The 15867-nt window shown below is 39.0% G+C and overlaps 1 protein-coding gene and 1 pseudogene across 2 annotated transcripts in view; one reads left to right on the top strand and one right to left on the bottom strand.

The window, feature by feature from the left end:
• Positions 1–15867, top strand: part of LOC308564069 (phospholipid-transporting ATPase FetA-like) — a gene marked incomplete at its 3' end in the record, with an annotated part of 36890 nt that overhangs the window by 8853 nt on the left and 12170 nt on the right. The window contains exons 3-8 of the mRNA XM_081151775.1: positions 1515–1589; positions 3273–3357; positions 5226–5284; positions 9303–9416; positions 10450–10548; positions 12407–12468. Of these exons, the coding sequence (XP_081007901.1) occupies positions 3315–3357; positions 5226–5284; positions 9303–9416; positions 10450–10548; positions 12407–12468 (377 nt within the window). The 5' untranslated portion in view covers positions 1515–1589; positions 3273–3314. The remainder of the gene's footprint in view (positions 1–1514; positions 1590–3272; positions 3358–5225; positions 5285–9302; positions 9417–10449; positions 10549–12406; positions 12469–15867) is intronic.
• On the bottom strand, positions 533–901 carry LOC308564070 (large ribosomal subunit protein eL31 pseudogene; annotated as a pseudogene). The gene has a single exon. The product of its transcript is annotated as a large ribosomal subunit protein eL31 pseudogene (transcript).

Below are 15867 nucleotides of genomic sequence, written 5' to 3'. Positions count from 1 at the left end.
CCTTTTAAAAAAACTTACGTATACTCAGTGTATATGTAAGATGTTACATGCATTTATCCAAATAATACTATTAGTGTCTGCATTGGTGGCCATCCACAGTCTGTGCTTGAGTTTATGAAGGAAAGGCCCCTTGGTACTGGTTTCAGTTTGACTCTGGTGCTTCCGCAGAGAATTTCATTCTCCTTAGCCTTATTCATAATCTGTTCTCGTCTCCTGGTGGCATCAGCAGATTTCTGCCTTTACAGACATATCATCTGGTTAAGATCTTGAGATAGTCAAGCAGATCTATGCCCATCTTTGTCTTGCTCTCTTTGTCTTTATGGAAGCCTGTGTAATTCTCTAAACACATTTTTAGGGCTGAGGCGGTTTCCTTTAATGTCCTTTAATGCAGGTTGTTGGCATAGTGCCAAAGCATTGTTTAGTAAAAGCTATTCTGAGCTTGAGGCAGAAGAATGCAGCTGAGGCAGAGATGATCTGTCTGAATTCAGGGCAGAACAAATTTTAGAATATATATATAGATATTAACTCTTTTTTAAAATAACAAAGCATATTGTAGATTTTTGAAAGTGGTGACAGGTACACAGGTAACCAACGTATAGAGCTTGTTTGGTGATTCTTCATCCGCATTACATTTTCTGGACAACTTCACCAGGATATGGTATGGGACATTCCTTATTCCTTTGGCCCAGACAGTTTTGTTGAGCCTGGTGTCAGTGCCTACATCTGGAGTCCCCAACTCCTTCATGGCAAATTTCCAGATCTCTTTGAGTGCCCAAGGGACAAGCTTCTTGAAACCCACTCCATGGATGTGCTTGTGAAGGTTGATGGTGTGTTCCCTGGTCACTACCTCACTGATGGCAGAACGGCCCTTCTTCATGTCACCCTTCCTTGCAGGAGCCATTCTGCTGCACCCAGGTTGGAAAGGAAGAACGTGAAGTATTATAGGAGAGGGAAGCCAGGAAGGCCTTTTTAAAGAAGAAAAAAATCCCTGGAGATTTTTTTCAAACATCTGTTGAACTTTAAACAATATTATTAGACTTTACATTTTTTACCAATCTGGCAGGCATGTATATTAAAATTTTAAAGCATTGCCACTTATTGATTGACTACTTTGTTCCAAGCAAAGTGACAGACATTTTCCTACCTTATTTTATTTAATCCTCTCACAGCTCTTCTTCTCAGCCCCATAATGGAAACTAATGCTTTTCTTAGGGTGTAATACATAATTATCTCTAAACCTCTCTCTGAAAAATTTATTCCTTAGTGGTCTTTATCATGTATCTACCTAGTTTAATTCCTGTTTCTTGAAAAAAATTCTCTTTTTAGAAGAAATTTGAGGCATGAAGTAGTTAATAACTAGCCTCAAATCACATTGTCTTTATCAGTAGCAGACTTTGAAATAAAACTCAGTTCTCTAGCTCCTAATCGTTTTTATTTTTTCTCTGTCTCTTCCCTTTTCCCTCCCATATCCCATCTCTTTCTCCCTTTCCTCACATTCTTCTATCCCTCTTGAGATTAACAGCTTAAATGTACTTTCCAGTCGGCTGCTATGTAATGTGACGTGCCTGCAGAGAGTGCCACAAGATTGGGTGAGTGCCTGGTTCCCTCTAAACAGTCATTACTCAGGCCCCTGCTGGCTAAGTGCCTTATAATTTCACATTCCAAGCTGTGCTACTGTGTGGATTTGGCCAGACTATTCTCTCAAAACTGCTTGATGACCCTGCAGGGGTTGGAAAGAATCCAGAACTTCAGGACATCCCATCCTTGGCTCTCCTTTCTCAGCGGCAGTAGGAACCCTGAGCCGACTGTGGAGGTATAGGCAGCTTAAGAGTAGTACTGGGTGACTAGAAAATGGTGATATTAGAACTGCTAACATTGGGTAGTAGATCACGGATTCTCCTGACAGAAGAAATAAAATCTTAGGTTGGGGTACAAAACGTGTAGCTAACAAGCACAAGTGAATTTTGTTTGGCGTGCACAATATTTTATTTTATTTTTTGTACTTGGATACTTTTATAGAAGGCATACACTCACCAATTTGTCCCAGTAACCAGCACTTCATTTTCTACTGTTTCACACCTAACTCTTATTAACTCCTTGGCTCCTGAAATTATTTGATGCCCTGTATCCTCAATGAAGTCACTTGGGACTTACTGAGGGCAGAACTGGAACCTTATTCTCCGGTGGTCATAGTTGTCCAGGGTTTTGTTGTTGTTTTTCTGACAGTTGAACATCTGCTGGCTTCCTTAGGCTTTATACTTCCCTCAAGATTATCCCCCCCATTTAATCTTGTTTGGGATGATTAAGATGAAAATGGCTGTAAAGTTTTCTAGTGTTGTTTATCTGTACTTAGTGACAGGAGACCTGAAGGAAATCGATTAACTAAAATAAATATAGAGTGTCCCCCAAAAATGTATACATACTTTAATAGCTGATAGCTCAATTTTAAAAATAAAATGTATGTTTAATCAACACTGCATTTATAATTATTCAAAGTGTGTGCATACATTTTTGGGGGACACCCTGTATACTTTATTGGCCTTTTCTGAATTGGGTTAAGGATGGAGAGAAAGAAGGGATTTTCTGTGCAGCAAACTCATAGAATTTGATAAAGTATAACTTTTAAAAGGTTAAGGAACATGACATAAAAACATGAACAGGTGTCAAAGATTTTATTAAACTCATTAATTAATGAGGAATCAAGTAAGATGTTAAGACCAGTTCAAATGAAAATTTAGGAGCTAAGTATTTATAGGCGATTTAATAAAGAAATGTTAAGATAAGATTTCTGAATTATACACAAAACTAGTAAAGTCCTCAAGTACATTAATAATAACCTTTGGAGTTATCTTTTTCACCAGACTTAAATATTTGTATCTCTACTGGATAAATATCTACAAGTTAACCTCTCCCCTACAGAGTTATAGTATAAGTCCAGTAAAAAGAAAACTAATCAAAGGTGTAAGCCCAGAACTGCACCGAAAGATCACTTAATAATTTCTTTTACCTGTTTTTAAGTTTTCGGTAATTTTTCTGACAGATTGTAGTCATTAGTTTAGACTTGGTTGCCAAGAATTAGAATCTGTTTCCCAAGCTTTGAATATATAACTTTATGTTGAGGACATATGAGATGAATTCTAAAATTTAGCATATGTATCTTAGAATTATTTTCAATTTCAGAAAACTAAGTTCCAAGTTTCTTAAGACCATGTTTAAATGAAATATTATCAACATGAGAAATTCTCATTCTGAATCCTTTTTTTCCTTTACAGAAATTCTGTCAAATTATAGTTGCAATATCTATATATTCTACAATGTCTATATTTGATAGCCAGAATGGGGGAAGACAGAGTGGAGGTAGGTGAACTCAGTAAGAGATATCTAAGTCTGTATGTCATTTTTATTGCCTTTAAAAAGTGTGTGTCCATGTAACAGATAAACAGACTGTCCAACCTACCAATCAACCAAACAGCTGACCAGGAAAGGAAATATGCTTTGCAGAAATAAATTCTTTTTTCTTTTTTTTAAATATATCTTTATTGATTTCAGAGAGAGGAAAGGAGACTGAGAGACAGAAACATCGATGATGAGAGAGTCATTGATCAAGCCCACAACTAGGCATGTGCCCTGACCGGGAATCAAACCCTGATCGCCTGGATCCCAGGTCGACGCTCAACCGCTGAGCCACGCCCGGCCAGGCAGAAATAATTTGTAGTCACTAGTATAGGCTCTACTTTTCTGTCATCTGAGAATTCTAATTGGCGTACTTATAATCTCTCATCTTTTGTACTTTCATTTGGAAGTTCACCGTGAAAGCACGTGTTCCTTTTCCTCTCTCCATCCTTCACAATCCCCTCCTGCTAAAAAGAAACGGCTGGTGTGAAAAGAAGTTGCCAAGGAAGATAAGGTTATCCTTTGCGGCATTTTTGTGGCCAGAGCTAATGGGTCTGGCTATGGTGTTAGGAAATATTTTCATACTACCTTGCTTTCCTTTGGTAAAGCCAAGTACTAAAGGGAACTGGGGTCATTACACCCAAACCAGTTTTCAGAATGAAACTGCCTGATATGAAAAAAAAATTTTTTTTGACATAAAATTTCAAAAAAGCAAGCCAGAATGTAGTTCTATATTTCAGCTTTCTTTTGAGGAATAGAGAAGGTGCAGAGAATGAAATTAGGTCACTGATTTAAGGCCACAGTGTGCCTTCTTTACTTTCTGTCATTGCGCAGTTGTCTGATTCCTGGAGGGAGCCCATTCTAAGGGCACAGACCTAAGTTCCAGAAAGAAGTCCATTCCAAGGGCACAGACCCTAGTTCCAGAAATACGAAGTTCATTCCAAGGGTACAGGCCCTAGTTCTAGGAAGAGAAAGTCAGTGAACTCCCAACCAAGGGAAAACCAGGGAGTTCTCTCCTATTCTCATAACTGCTAAAGGAGAAAGGGCTGAGGAAAACAAACTGTCCAATTTCTCCTGTGTGTTCTTATGAACAGAATAACATATAGAGAGCAGAATACTTTATGGAGTAGTAAGTTCAAGGCAAATGAAGAATGTAGTAATCATCAATAAAGACCAATTTACTTATTCAACAAATATTTATTGATCACAAAATGAATGCCAGTGACTGTGCTACATGCTGGCAATACAGTGGCAACAAAAACTAGACAGAATCCCTGCTCTTATGGAGATTATGATTTAGTGAGGGATAGCCTTTGATTAAGTCATAACACATTAATAGCACAGAGAAATATAAAATTATATCTACATTAAGTGCTATGAAGAAAGATCACATGGGAGGCATAGTGGTTAAACTGTTGAGGATTTTCATTTTTATTTCTTGATTTATTTTTTTCATCTTCACCAGAGGATATGTTTTTATTGATTATAGAGAGGAAGAGAGAGGGAGAGAGAGAGAGAAACATCAGTGTGAGAAAGGAACATCGATTGTTTGCCTCCCATATGCACCCTGACCGGGGATTGAAAGCACAACCTGGATATGTGTCCTGACTGGGAATCAAACCCACGATGATTTGGTGCATGAGACAGCACTCAACTAACAGAGCCACACTGGCCAGAGCTTCCTTGATTCTTTCACCAAAGAGACAAAATCCCATTTGTAGACAGATATCCTCAGCAAGAAAGTGTGGGGTAGTGAAGTCTCCACTAGCAGCCAGCAGCCAGCATCCCATGCTGATCTGGAGCATCCTTCTCTTTTCTCTCTTCTTTCTTAGAACAAGAGAGGTGTCTGCAAGCCAACAATGAAGAATTCAACACTATGTTTGGATATCCAGTGAGTATCAGGTCTCTGGCTATTTCGGAAGGGGGCTGAAATTTTCCTCTAATATTCCCTTTTGTTGGTGGGGCAGGAACTTCATTGTAGTTGTAGATCCTATAACTTAGGTTCAACTTTTTTTCACTCTCCTATACTATGAGGGCTGGTGTAGTGAGGGCTCAGAACCAAAATTAATCCAGTGACCTAGGTTCAGGGAATAATATGTCTCAGATTTGGGGTTTTATATATAACTCCTAGAAAAGAAATACTGTAACTTTTTCTTGCACAAATGAAAGCATAGTTCCACAGTTTTCTTTTTTCATTTAGAACTCTATTACAATACATATAGATCTACCTAATTTATTTAATAGCATAATTTTCCATTATATTGATATACCTTAATTTATTTAATCAGTTTCCTATTGATGAACATTTAAAATGTCTTCAATTATACCCCATCCAAAAAAATTTCTCCAGTGTTTTGCTATGATAAATGGCCCTGAATGAACCATTACACACATTTTTCAGCATATTAGTATGAATATGTCTTATGAGAGTTTCCTAGAAGTGAATTGGCTGGGTCAAAAGGAAAACGCATTAAAAATTTTGATACATATTGCCAGATTATACTCATTTATATTTCTACCTATTGTAGAGATTGCTCGCTTCGTATTCCTGCCAAACTGGGTATTAGCAATGTTTTTCATCTTTCCTAGGCTCTTAGATGAAAAATGACATTTGTTATCTACCTTTCCTTAGTTTTGAGTGAGATCACTAATCTTTTCATGTTAATTAGCCTTTTGTATTTCTTTTTCTGGAAACTGCCTATTAACGATCTTTGCCCATTTTCTATTGAATTGTTCATTTTTCACTTATGAATAAGTATCTCATAAAAAGATATATATTGAAAAGTCATGCTCCAATACCCCATGCATGCCCACATCTATTCCCTATAGGGAATCCCCTTTATTTCTTGTGTAGTCATCAGTGTTTGTGCAAATAAAGCAAATACAAATATATATTATTTTTCCTACTTTCTTACAATATTGTGAACCTTAGCAATATGTCCTAGAGATGTTTCAGTAATTATAATTTTAAAATAGCTTTTCTCTTTCTTTTTTCAACTGCATAGTACTTCCTATGCAGATTTAGCATAGTTTATGTAACCAGTTCCTTATAAATCCACATCTAGGTTGTTTCCAATCTTTCACAATTATAAGCAGTGCTTTTATAGATATGTTATTTTGTACATGTGCAGCTAACTATATATACAGCAGGTCCTCAAATAATATTGTTTCATTATAACATTGATGAGATGCCAAAGGAACTAAAATCAATTAGTCTATAGTAAAATTGGTTTCATTGCCCTGGCCAGGCAGGTAGCTCAGTTGGTTAGAGCATTGTCTTGATACACCAACGTTGTAGGTTCTATTCCCAGTCAGGGCACATACAAGAAACAACTAATGAATGCATAAATAAGTAGAACAACAAATCAATCTCTCTCTTTCTCCCCTTCCCTTTCTCCCTTCCTCTCTCTAAAATAAATAAATTGGTTTCATTATACATCTTTTGCTTAAAGTTGCAGAACCTATCAACAATGTTAAGCGAGGGTTTACTGTCGTATAGCTGTGTAAAAATGTATATAGCCACACATATTTGTAGTCTCCATAGGATATTAGTTTATAATTTCTGAGTCAGAGAGGTTCTGGAAAATAACAGTGTTCAGGCTATAGCCATAGGAGCAGGTTTTCCCCCCCTCTATCTTCTAGACCTGCATAAAGAGCATTGTGGTGCAGTAAAACTAGGTTTTGGCCTCAGACAAACCAGAGTTTGGACACAGCTCTACTCCTTACTAGCCTTGCATCCTTAGGTATGTTAACTTCTCTGATTTTCAGTTCTCTTGTCTATAAAAAGGGCATAATAATGTTCACCACCTTACATGGTGGTTGTAGGAGTTAAGTGTGCTTGTGAAAAATGTTAGTTTTCTTTCTCCAAGAAACTATTACCCCTTGAGAAAGGGGAACACATCTCATTCAGTCTTTACCCACAGTTTCTAACACAGTGTTTAGCACATAAGTGGCATTCAATATATATTTGCTGAATAGTTAATGAATAAATAGACAGATTTGACTGATTCCATTTCCCTGGCTCTACCCATTTTTCATTTTCCTCCTATTTCTCTAATTTCTTCCATTCCTCCTCCTTCTCTTCCCATCCCCTAAATACTGATTGCTATTCTGTCCTTGGCCTCCTGTTCTCTACCCGCCATTTAGCCATCAGTCTAGTACACTGTCAAAATAAATAGCCCAAAACAAAATCCACCACCTTTGTGATGCTTAAATTTAATCACATGTGCCCAAATAACTAAACACTGAGGAAGTTCATAGTTAAGCAGTTGTTCTACATTCTTGAGATTTACTTCTCGTTTGACATTTGAGAGCAGAACAAAAGACTCTAGTTGCCAAGTTAGTAAAGAAGTCCTGATAATAACGATCTCTCAGAGCTCAAATAGCCCTTGTAGATCATTTAGTTGGAACTCCATTCAAGGCAAACCTATGAACTTCTCTGGGTACATCGTGTTTGATTCTTTTTCAACCTGTACTCGTATAGCCCAATATGGAGCTGGGAACAGAGCAAGCCTTGAGAAACGTGTAGTGTTCAATGAATTGTTAAGTGGAAAAATTACAGAGAGAATAAAGGAAAAACACCAAGGAAATCTTAGTTTTGGCTTGGATCTCTAAACTCCTACGTGTTAACCTATTTGACCAGTTTCTCTTCCCTTGGGAAGTAGACCTTGAGCAAGTCTTGGCTGGGTAGCCTATCTAGCTTTCCTGGGCAAGTTTTAGCCTTAGGACCGAATGATTTTGGTTCTCCAAGAAGACTCTGATGCCTTCCCAGGGCAGGGCCCAGCAAGATTCTTTATACTTGAGCAGTATCTGTACTCCAGGCCTATAGTTGAGTTTATTCTTTTGTTTAGGCCTTATAGCTGGAGCAGAAGCTCTGTTTGTAGGGAATTATTTGGTCTCATTCTTCTGCTTTTCTTGAGCTCTTAGATTCAAGCTCTGACATCCTAGGTCAAATGTTTGCAGACCCAAAGATAGAAAGTAAGATGGTCTTGTCAACATCTTGAGATCAGGACTGAAGAGGTAGCAAGTTCCCATTTTCACTTGGCAATATAATAGCTTAGATGTAGGCCAAAACTGTTCAAACTCTCTCAGGACAATTAAGGGGCAGATGATTTTCTAATGCTGACATCAGCCATTGTAGAAACCTTCAGTGGGCTAAGGTTGAAAGATAGTAATTTGCTTTTGGCATTGACATCTTCAGCAATGAAACCAGCAAATGAGCTTGCCAGACTAAGGAAAGCTTCATTAGAGAGCTCTGGAGTGGAGCTAACACAAATAACTTGCCTATTTAGGACTGAGGAAGGCCTTAGGGGCCAGACGGTAAGATGAAACTGAAGGATTTTATGATTCTAAGAAAGGAAAGTATGTGAATGGCTACACAGTGGACTGAGTCTCAGGGGACAGCATGATTCCAACTCTGCAACTAACAGTGTGGTCTTGGGCAAGTAACTTCAGTGCCTCAGTTTACTCATCTTCAAAAAGTGACCATATAGTACTCTCTCATAGGGTTGTTCTGAGGATTAAATAAGTTGCTACCTATAAAATGATTAGAACCATGCCTTGCATGTAATAAGTATTCAGTAAGTGTAATTTTTTATTATTGTTTTTATCATTATCAATATTATCAATAAACAAAGAATTTTATCCATGGCAGAAATACATTCTGTCTCCCAGAAAAGCTACATATTGATCAGCCTTGACATCTTTGCATCCTCTAGACCTCTCTAGGCCTCAAAGAAAACATTGGGGGTGGGGTGGGGGTGGGAAGGGAGACAAATACTTCTTCCCTTCCTTTGGTAGGAGAACTGTGACTTTTTACCATTTCAGGTGTGGCCTTGGTCCTTTTTGTTAATACTGGGAGGTGGGGGTCTTTTGTTTCTCTAACTGTGCTTGTTTTCTTTTACTCACAGAACAATACCATCAAGACCTCAAAATATAATGTCTTTAACTTCTTGCCCCTGAACCTATTTGAACAGTTCCAGAGACTCGCCAATGCCTATTTTCTCATTTTGCTAATCCTACAGGTATTGCCTTGGGGGGTCTTTTCCACAGAACATTTTATCAACCTCTCTGAGGTCATGTTGTATAATCAGTCCTTCTCCCTAAACTGAGACATGCCTTCTCTCATTAGGTAACAGGCAAATGGATGGCTGGAATCTCAGGCCAGTCCTCTAGAGTAGCTGTAGTCAGGATTAGCCAGGATGAAACAGGCCTCTACAAGAAGAAGGAAACAAGGTCACTGGATTCCAGAGAAGGGGCGCCCCCCTCATTATGACTGCATGGCCACAGTTCACCTTGACCTTAGGAGACTACAGGCTCTTCACCCCAACCATAGTTACAACCCCATTCCTTCTTCTTGTCTCAGCTTACCTGACAGAAAGTTAAAATGCAGGAGTGATGAAGAAGGAGAATGGTCTAGAATGGGTGGGGAATGTCCAGCCCACAGGCGATAATCATTTGGGCTGGCCCTGCCAAGGCAACTGCAGGTGGGACTCAAAATTCAATAAATCTAGGAGCTTTTTTCATAGCTAATTTTTAAGTTGATAATTTTGTATGGCCTATGAATGATGTTATAAATATCCAAATGGCCCTTGGCAGAGAAAAGATTCACCACCCCTGGTCTAGAACATAAGAGCACCAGCACAGGACAAGGAAGCAGGTCAGGGTAGGCCCAAATTAGGAGAGAGGGACAGATCATCTCATTTCCCTTGTGCTGAAGAGGTGTGGGAGGGTATGTGGTTTTCCCATGTCCACTCTTACCCCCTTCCACCAGCACCTTCATTATCACAGGAGAAATGGCCCTTTGCCATCAAGACAAATGTTTTAGAATTCAGGACAGATAGATAGCAATTTACAGTTTCTCCCTTTTCCCTTCTTTCTTGGAAGATGCTTACTTATATTTTGGGGGGGTTATATGAAGGCTGCAAGCAGTAAAAAGCAACTAGGATAGTTGAATTTATTATGAACCTATGGGGGTAAAAATGGTGTTGGGGTAGGGGGAAGTATATTGTCCTTTAAGCTTTCTGACCCAAGTTTCTCTCCCCTTCCCTTTCACAGTTGATTCCCCAGATCGCCTCCTTGGCATGGTACACAACTGTGTTACCCTTGATTGTGGTGCTGTCCATAACAGCAGTGAAAGATGCCATTGATGACCTGGTAAAGTGGCTTTCTGGTCCTTTAGTTCCTCACTGTACCTAGTCAGGCTAGGGGGGCAAGAAGGACTTTACAGAACTATCTAGTGCTAGGAAGAAGCACTGAATGGAAAGAGATGTGTCTTTTCCTTGTTTCTTTATCCCAGAGGAATATGTAATTTTCATAGGCCCCAGATTGGTGGTCTATGTATGGCCATTCTCTGTCTTCCTACTACCACCTCTCTTAGCCCCTTTTCCAGGCTTCCTTCCATCTTTTTTTTTTTTTTAAATAACCCACCTCTTTTTTCACTCCCCTCTTAGCTTTCTCTGGATTTGCTCTCATCCTTCTGTCTCTGTCCCCTCTTCTTTCATTTTTATATCCGTTTACCCTTCACCCCTCAGTCTCCTCCCTCTTTTTCCAAGTCATATCTTCCCTTTGCACATTTCATTTCTCCTCTCCAACTCTCCCTATTTCCCTTTTCAACTTTCAATTCTATTTGGTATGCACAGCCAGGAACCCTCTGGTTTTAGAAAGCTCTATGACATGCTTAAGCAGAGGCTGACTCTTCCTGGCCCTGGAGGGAGAAACTGGCTCCCAATGAGTGCTGCATGGTTTCCTCTTTGCTCCTTACAGCAGGCCCTACATAGAAGGGAAAGGGTGAAGACCCAGTGCCGTGCCTACCTGTGGGATTTGGGAAGCCAGTACTGTTGATCTGCTTGCATCTTCCATTAGAGAGTCCTGATTTTGCCAGAATAGATATTTAGACCAAAGTTTGAGACAAAGATGTTTTTCCAGCTCTTTAACTCTGTAACTCTTTAAACCAGAATTAGCACATGGTTTAAATTTCAGTTGTGGCTGAAGTCACAATGCAAAAATGTTACTTTAGTTCTCTAGAACTAAACTCAATATAGCTCATAACAACCATCCCACCATCCCAACCCTTTTTAAAGAGCCAAAAACTTAACTTGCCAATTTACAATAACCCAGTTACTTGTGGTTCAGAACTCAGTCTCTTTTAGGATAAATATTCTGACAAATTCAGGATTCTCTCTTCCTCCTTCCCAGTCCTGCCCTTTTCCCAGGGAGTAATCTCAGCTGGAAGGAAGGGATTCATGTGAGTCCTGGCACCAAGAAATACCCTATATTTGCCCCCCTTCTATTTGGTCTTTGAATAGATGACTGAGCAGAGCTGCTATTGAAAAAGTTTGTGGAGTTCTCATTGCATCCTCTATAGGCTTCTGTATGTGGACCATGGTTGGGGGTGAGATGGGACTGTGCTTGAGGATATGTAGCTTTCCCTGCACCTACCAAGGAGTCTGAGACTCATCCTGCCCATTATTTTTGCATTCTCTCCTCTGTGGCCTTTGATATAAGTTGTTTGTTCTCATCCCCTAGGCTTTGGTTTTTGATCTTTAAAGCCAATATTTTCTCTCTTTCCTCTCCCTTGGTTCTTTTTTGGACCTTCCTTTTCAGCTTCTCAGAGACAGTCAGCCTCTTGGCCTGGTTTTAATGGTGGAAGGACTTTGGTGGGTAGAGGAAAATTACAAAGAGGATGAACTACATTGAATAATATTTCAAAATATTAACTTTTTAAAATATATATACGTCTTTATTGATTTCAGAAAGAGGAAGAGAGAGGAAGAGAGAGAGTTGAAACATCAGTGATGAGAGAGTCATCATTGATCGGCTGCCTCCTGCACACCCCTGACTGGGGATCGAGCCTGCAACCCGGGCATGTGCCCTGACTGGGAATCAAATCTCGGTCTCCTGGATCCTAGGTTGATGCTTAACCACTGAGCCATGCCCGGCTGGGCAAAATATTAACTTTTTATGTGCAATTTGCTCAATTCTATTACCTGAACATTTTCTTGTATAATTTTAGAAAAGGCACCAAAATGACAATCAGGTCAACAACCGTTCTGTTCTGGTCCTGATGAATGGCAGGTAAGTTCTTCTAGGGAAGCTAGTTTAGGTAGGACGTGCTCTGGGAAAGGGTTGGCCTTGTGAACACTTGAGGTGCTGGGAGCTTTGGAAAGGTAGTTCAGGACAGTGAAAAGAACCTCGGATTGACATAAAAGAGTTTGTTTCTAGATCTAGCGTACTCTGAATGCATCATCTGACCTCAGGCCTCTCTGGACCTCATATATCTTGTCTATAAAGTAGAGATCATATTCTCTACCTTAGAGGATGCTTATGAAAATAAAAATGAATAAATATATATTTAAGCAATTAATAAATTATAACTTGGTATTAATGTGCAAGTGGTTATTATTAGTGCAGTGGTCAGCATGGAGACATCTGTCTTAGAACAGCAATGGATTCTAACATGGCTTATTGGCCATTCTAACATGGCTCATTAGCTATTCTTCTATAGCCTGGTCAGACCATCTTTTTGTTAACAATCTAAAGAAAGTATTGGCATTGACTCCATTACTATGGCGGTTGGTCATAGCTATTAAAGTGTTAGGTCAATGTTTATATTCGGTGGGGTGCTGCAAAATTTGAGCAATTCATCTTTGGCAGGAAAGGAGAGAAACAGGCATAATTCCTATATAAAGCAAAATATGAAGACTATTGTAAAAGGTACACAAATTATTGTAAGAATTAATAAAAATGAATCATAGCTGGTTAATGGAATCAAGGAAGACTTTCTGGAGGAGGTGATGTTTGCGCTAGGCCTTAGAAGAATTCAGCAAGTAGAGATTGTTTGAGAGGAAAAGTGACCAGTGTGTGTAGAAGCATGATTGCAAAGAAGTACAAACCTGAAGGAGTTCATGATTGAGGTCCAGTCTTTTTTCATGGTGGCCTTATGGAACACCCCAATAGCTATAGTTTTAATCATATAATTCTATTACATGAAGTTCTTGGATATCTAATCCTTTTATTTATTGTGGTTGCTGATCCTTACCCAAGGTGTATTATTTCCTCAAGTGTTTTGATCTGTTGAAGCCTCTCTTAAGTACCACCAAAAAAGTCAGTTGTGATTAAAAAGAAAAGAAAGAAATAGAAATAGAAAAGACAAAAGTAAATGTTTTAGAAATTTCCAAGGCTAGGGAGTTACTGATCAAATGAATTTCTTCAAATGAGCTCCCCAAGTAACTTGAGCATTTGGATTTTGGAAGATTATTGGAGAAGAACTTGTCATAGAGTGGTTTTATAGTGGGAGTTCACAAGCAGGGACCTGATTAGACTTTGTAACCCAGTGACTGTCTGATTAATTGAACAGGAGGTGAGGCTTGTTGAAACAGTTTATATTCCAGAAAGTAGCTTTCTCCTCCTAGGACACATAGGTCTGAGCAGAGCCGCTACTGAAAAAGTTTGTCAGTTTTGCAAGTTGTGATTTCTGTCATTTTCATTTCTCAATAATTTTGGTTAAAGCACATCTTTAGTGGAACTTTCTTTATGGGAATTCTAAGTGGCCTGAGTTCAGATTGTATCCCTCTTGAGGAGTTTTGTGTTTGCTCTGCCAGGTAACTCATGTGTATCACCTACTCCTATACTTCATGAGGTTACAAATTCCCAGGGGAGTCCTCCACTCCCTGACCCCCAGCCCTCCAGGGTAAGATAGACAAACTTTCTTACCAGTGAGTTGATTTTTTTTTTTTTAGACCACATTTTTCCTAATGGTGTTGGCTTTTCCAGAATCCTGGTCTTATGAGGGGTTCTTAGTTCCAACTCACTGCCTCTCAAGATCCTAAGGCTTAATCTTTTGTCCCTTTGGTGGGCTAAAGTAAAACTCAAGTTAATATGAAGACTGGCAATCCCCTGCCCCACTCAGGGCAAGAACAGCTTCAGAACATGCTTCTGTTCTGGATTTCAGTCTTGTCTTTTTTCCTGGCTCCTCATTTTGTGTTAAATATAGCCTTGCTTTTGAAAGAATGTTGGCTTTATTTTATCTAGCATTTCTAAGTATTTGTATTAGGAAAAGTACCAGAGTGTTACAGAACTACAGGAGGTATCATTCACACAAAACAGAAAATATAATGTGAATGATCTCCTCTGGAGTCAAAGCAATGCCTTTTCTAGCTATATGACCAAATTTTCTAACCAAAAGTTAGAATGCAATGCTTAGAAATTAAAAATGTACTATGTGACACAGCAGGATTGAATATTTTATTTATTTATTTTTTTTCCTATACAAAATCTTTAATGTTTAGAAGAAAGAATCACATATATTAATTCCAACAGCTTTATCGGGCTTGGCCACCAAATAAGTTACACACACACTTGAGTACTTGGAAGGTTATTGTTCAGCTTTTTAACTGGTCAAGTCAAGGCAAAATGGTCACTTTTCCTACAACTGGACCCATGTTTATCATATACAAGGATGCCTTGCATGGCACAGACTGTGCAGGTGCTGTAGTTTAACCTTGCCTCAGGATTAGAAAGCCAGTAAAATTGGTATGATTCTTGTGGCCACTTTCACTTCAGAATGCTGTGTTTATTGAGTTGGAGCTTTCTGAATGGGCAGGCTAAACTACCCTCCACCCTCATACCCTGGCTCCAGCTCAGTTTAAAAAAAAAAATGAAGGCAGTTAGTTAGTCAATAGTAACATTAATGTCAGTAGCTTGTTCTTGCCAGATTATACAGAAGTCCTGGCCAAAGGGGTTTTCCACCTGTAAGATTCTCAAGATTCTTTTGCTTCTTTTGGCTACTTGCTTTTGATGAATTTGCTGTGATCCTAGGATGTTCAGATATTTCTCCCAGCATTGGCCATTGGCTAGATCATGCTACAACAGTCTTGAAATTAGGTCCCTGGTCCCCTCAGGTACACAGTCATGTTTTCCATAATATTTTGTAGAAACCTTTTGGCATTTACGATCACTCCTTAGTTGTTCTTGGCTTGTAGATGTTTCACTCTAATCTCTGCCGCCATTTTTACATCTCCTTCTTTTCTATGTCTGTTTGTGTCTCTCCTCTTTTTATAACAACACCAATCACTGAATTGTGGCTCCATTCTTGGGCTCCAGCGGAGGGAGGGCAGAGTGGACCAGAGCTGTGTGAGGAGAATTTATGGATGCTGGCTTGGGGGATAGAGCTCAGAGGGCAGTCATCTGGATTCCTGTGCTGAGTCATTCCCCCATGCAGCAGAGGACATCTTTCTCAGGCAGACATTTACCATCCAAGCAGCTTTTTCAGGATTGAATATTTTAAATTGGGAGGGAAAATCTTCCACTCTCCTAAATCTGGGACACATGATTGTTATAATGTCCAGGAACAAAATAGTAATAGTTTAACAACTCCTTATGTAACAAAATATAAATTTTTGTTTTAAAAGCATATATAACAATACATAATACAAACATAATATAAATATACATGATACAACATTTAAAAGTTTT

The sequence above is a fragment of the Miniopterus schreibersii genome (genome assembly GCF_964146895.1).
Source record: "Miniopterus schreibersii genome assembly, chromosome: 11".
NCBI lineage: Eukaryota > Metazoa > Chordata > Mammalia > Chiroptera > Miniopteridae > Miniopterus > Miniopterus schreibersii.
This window is presented reverse-complemented; position numbering and strand designations above follow the sequence as displayed.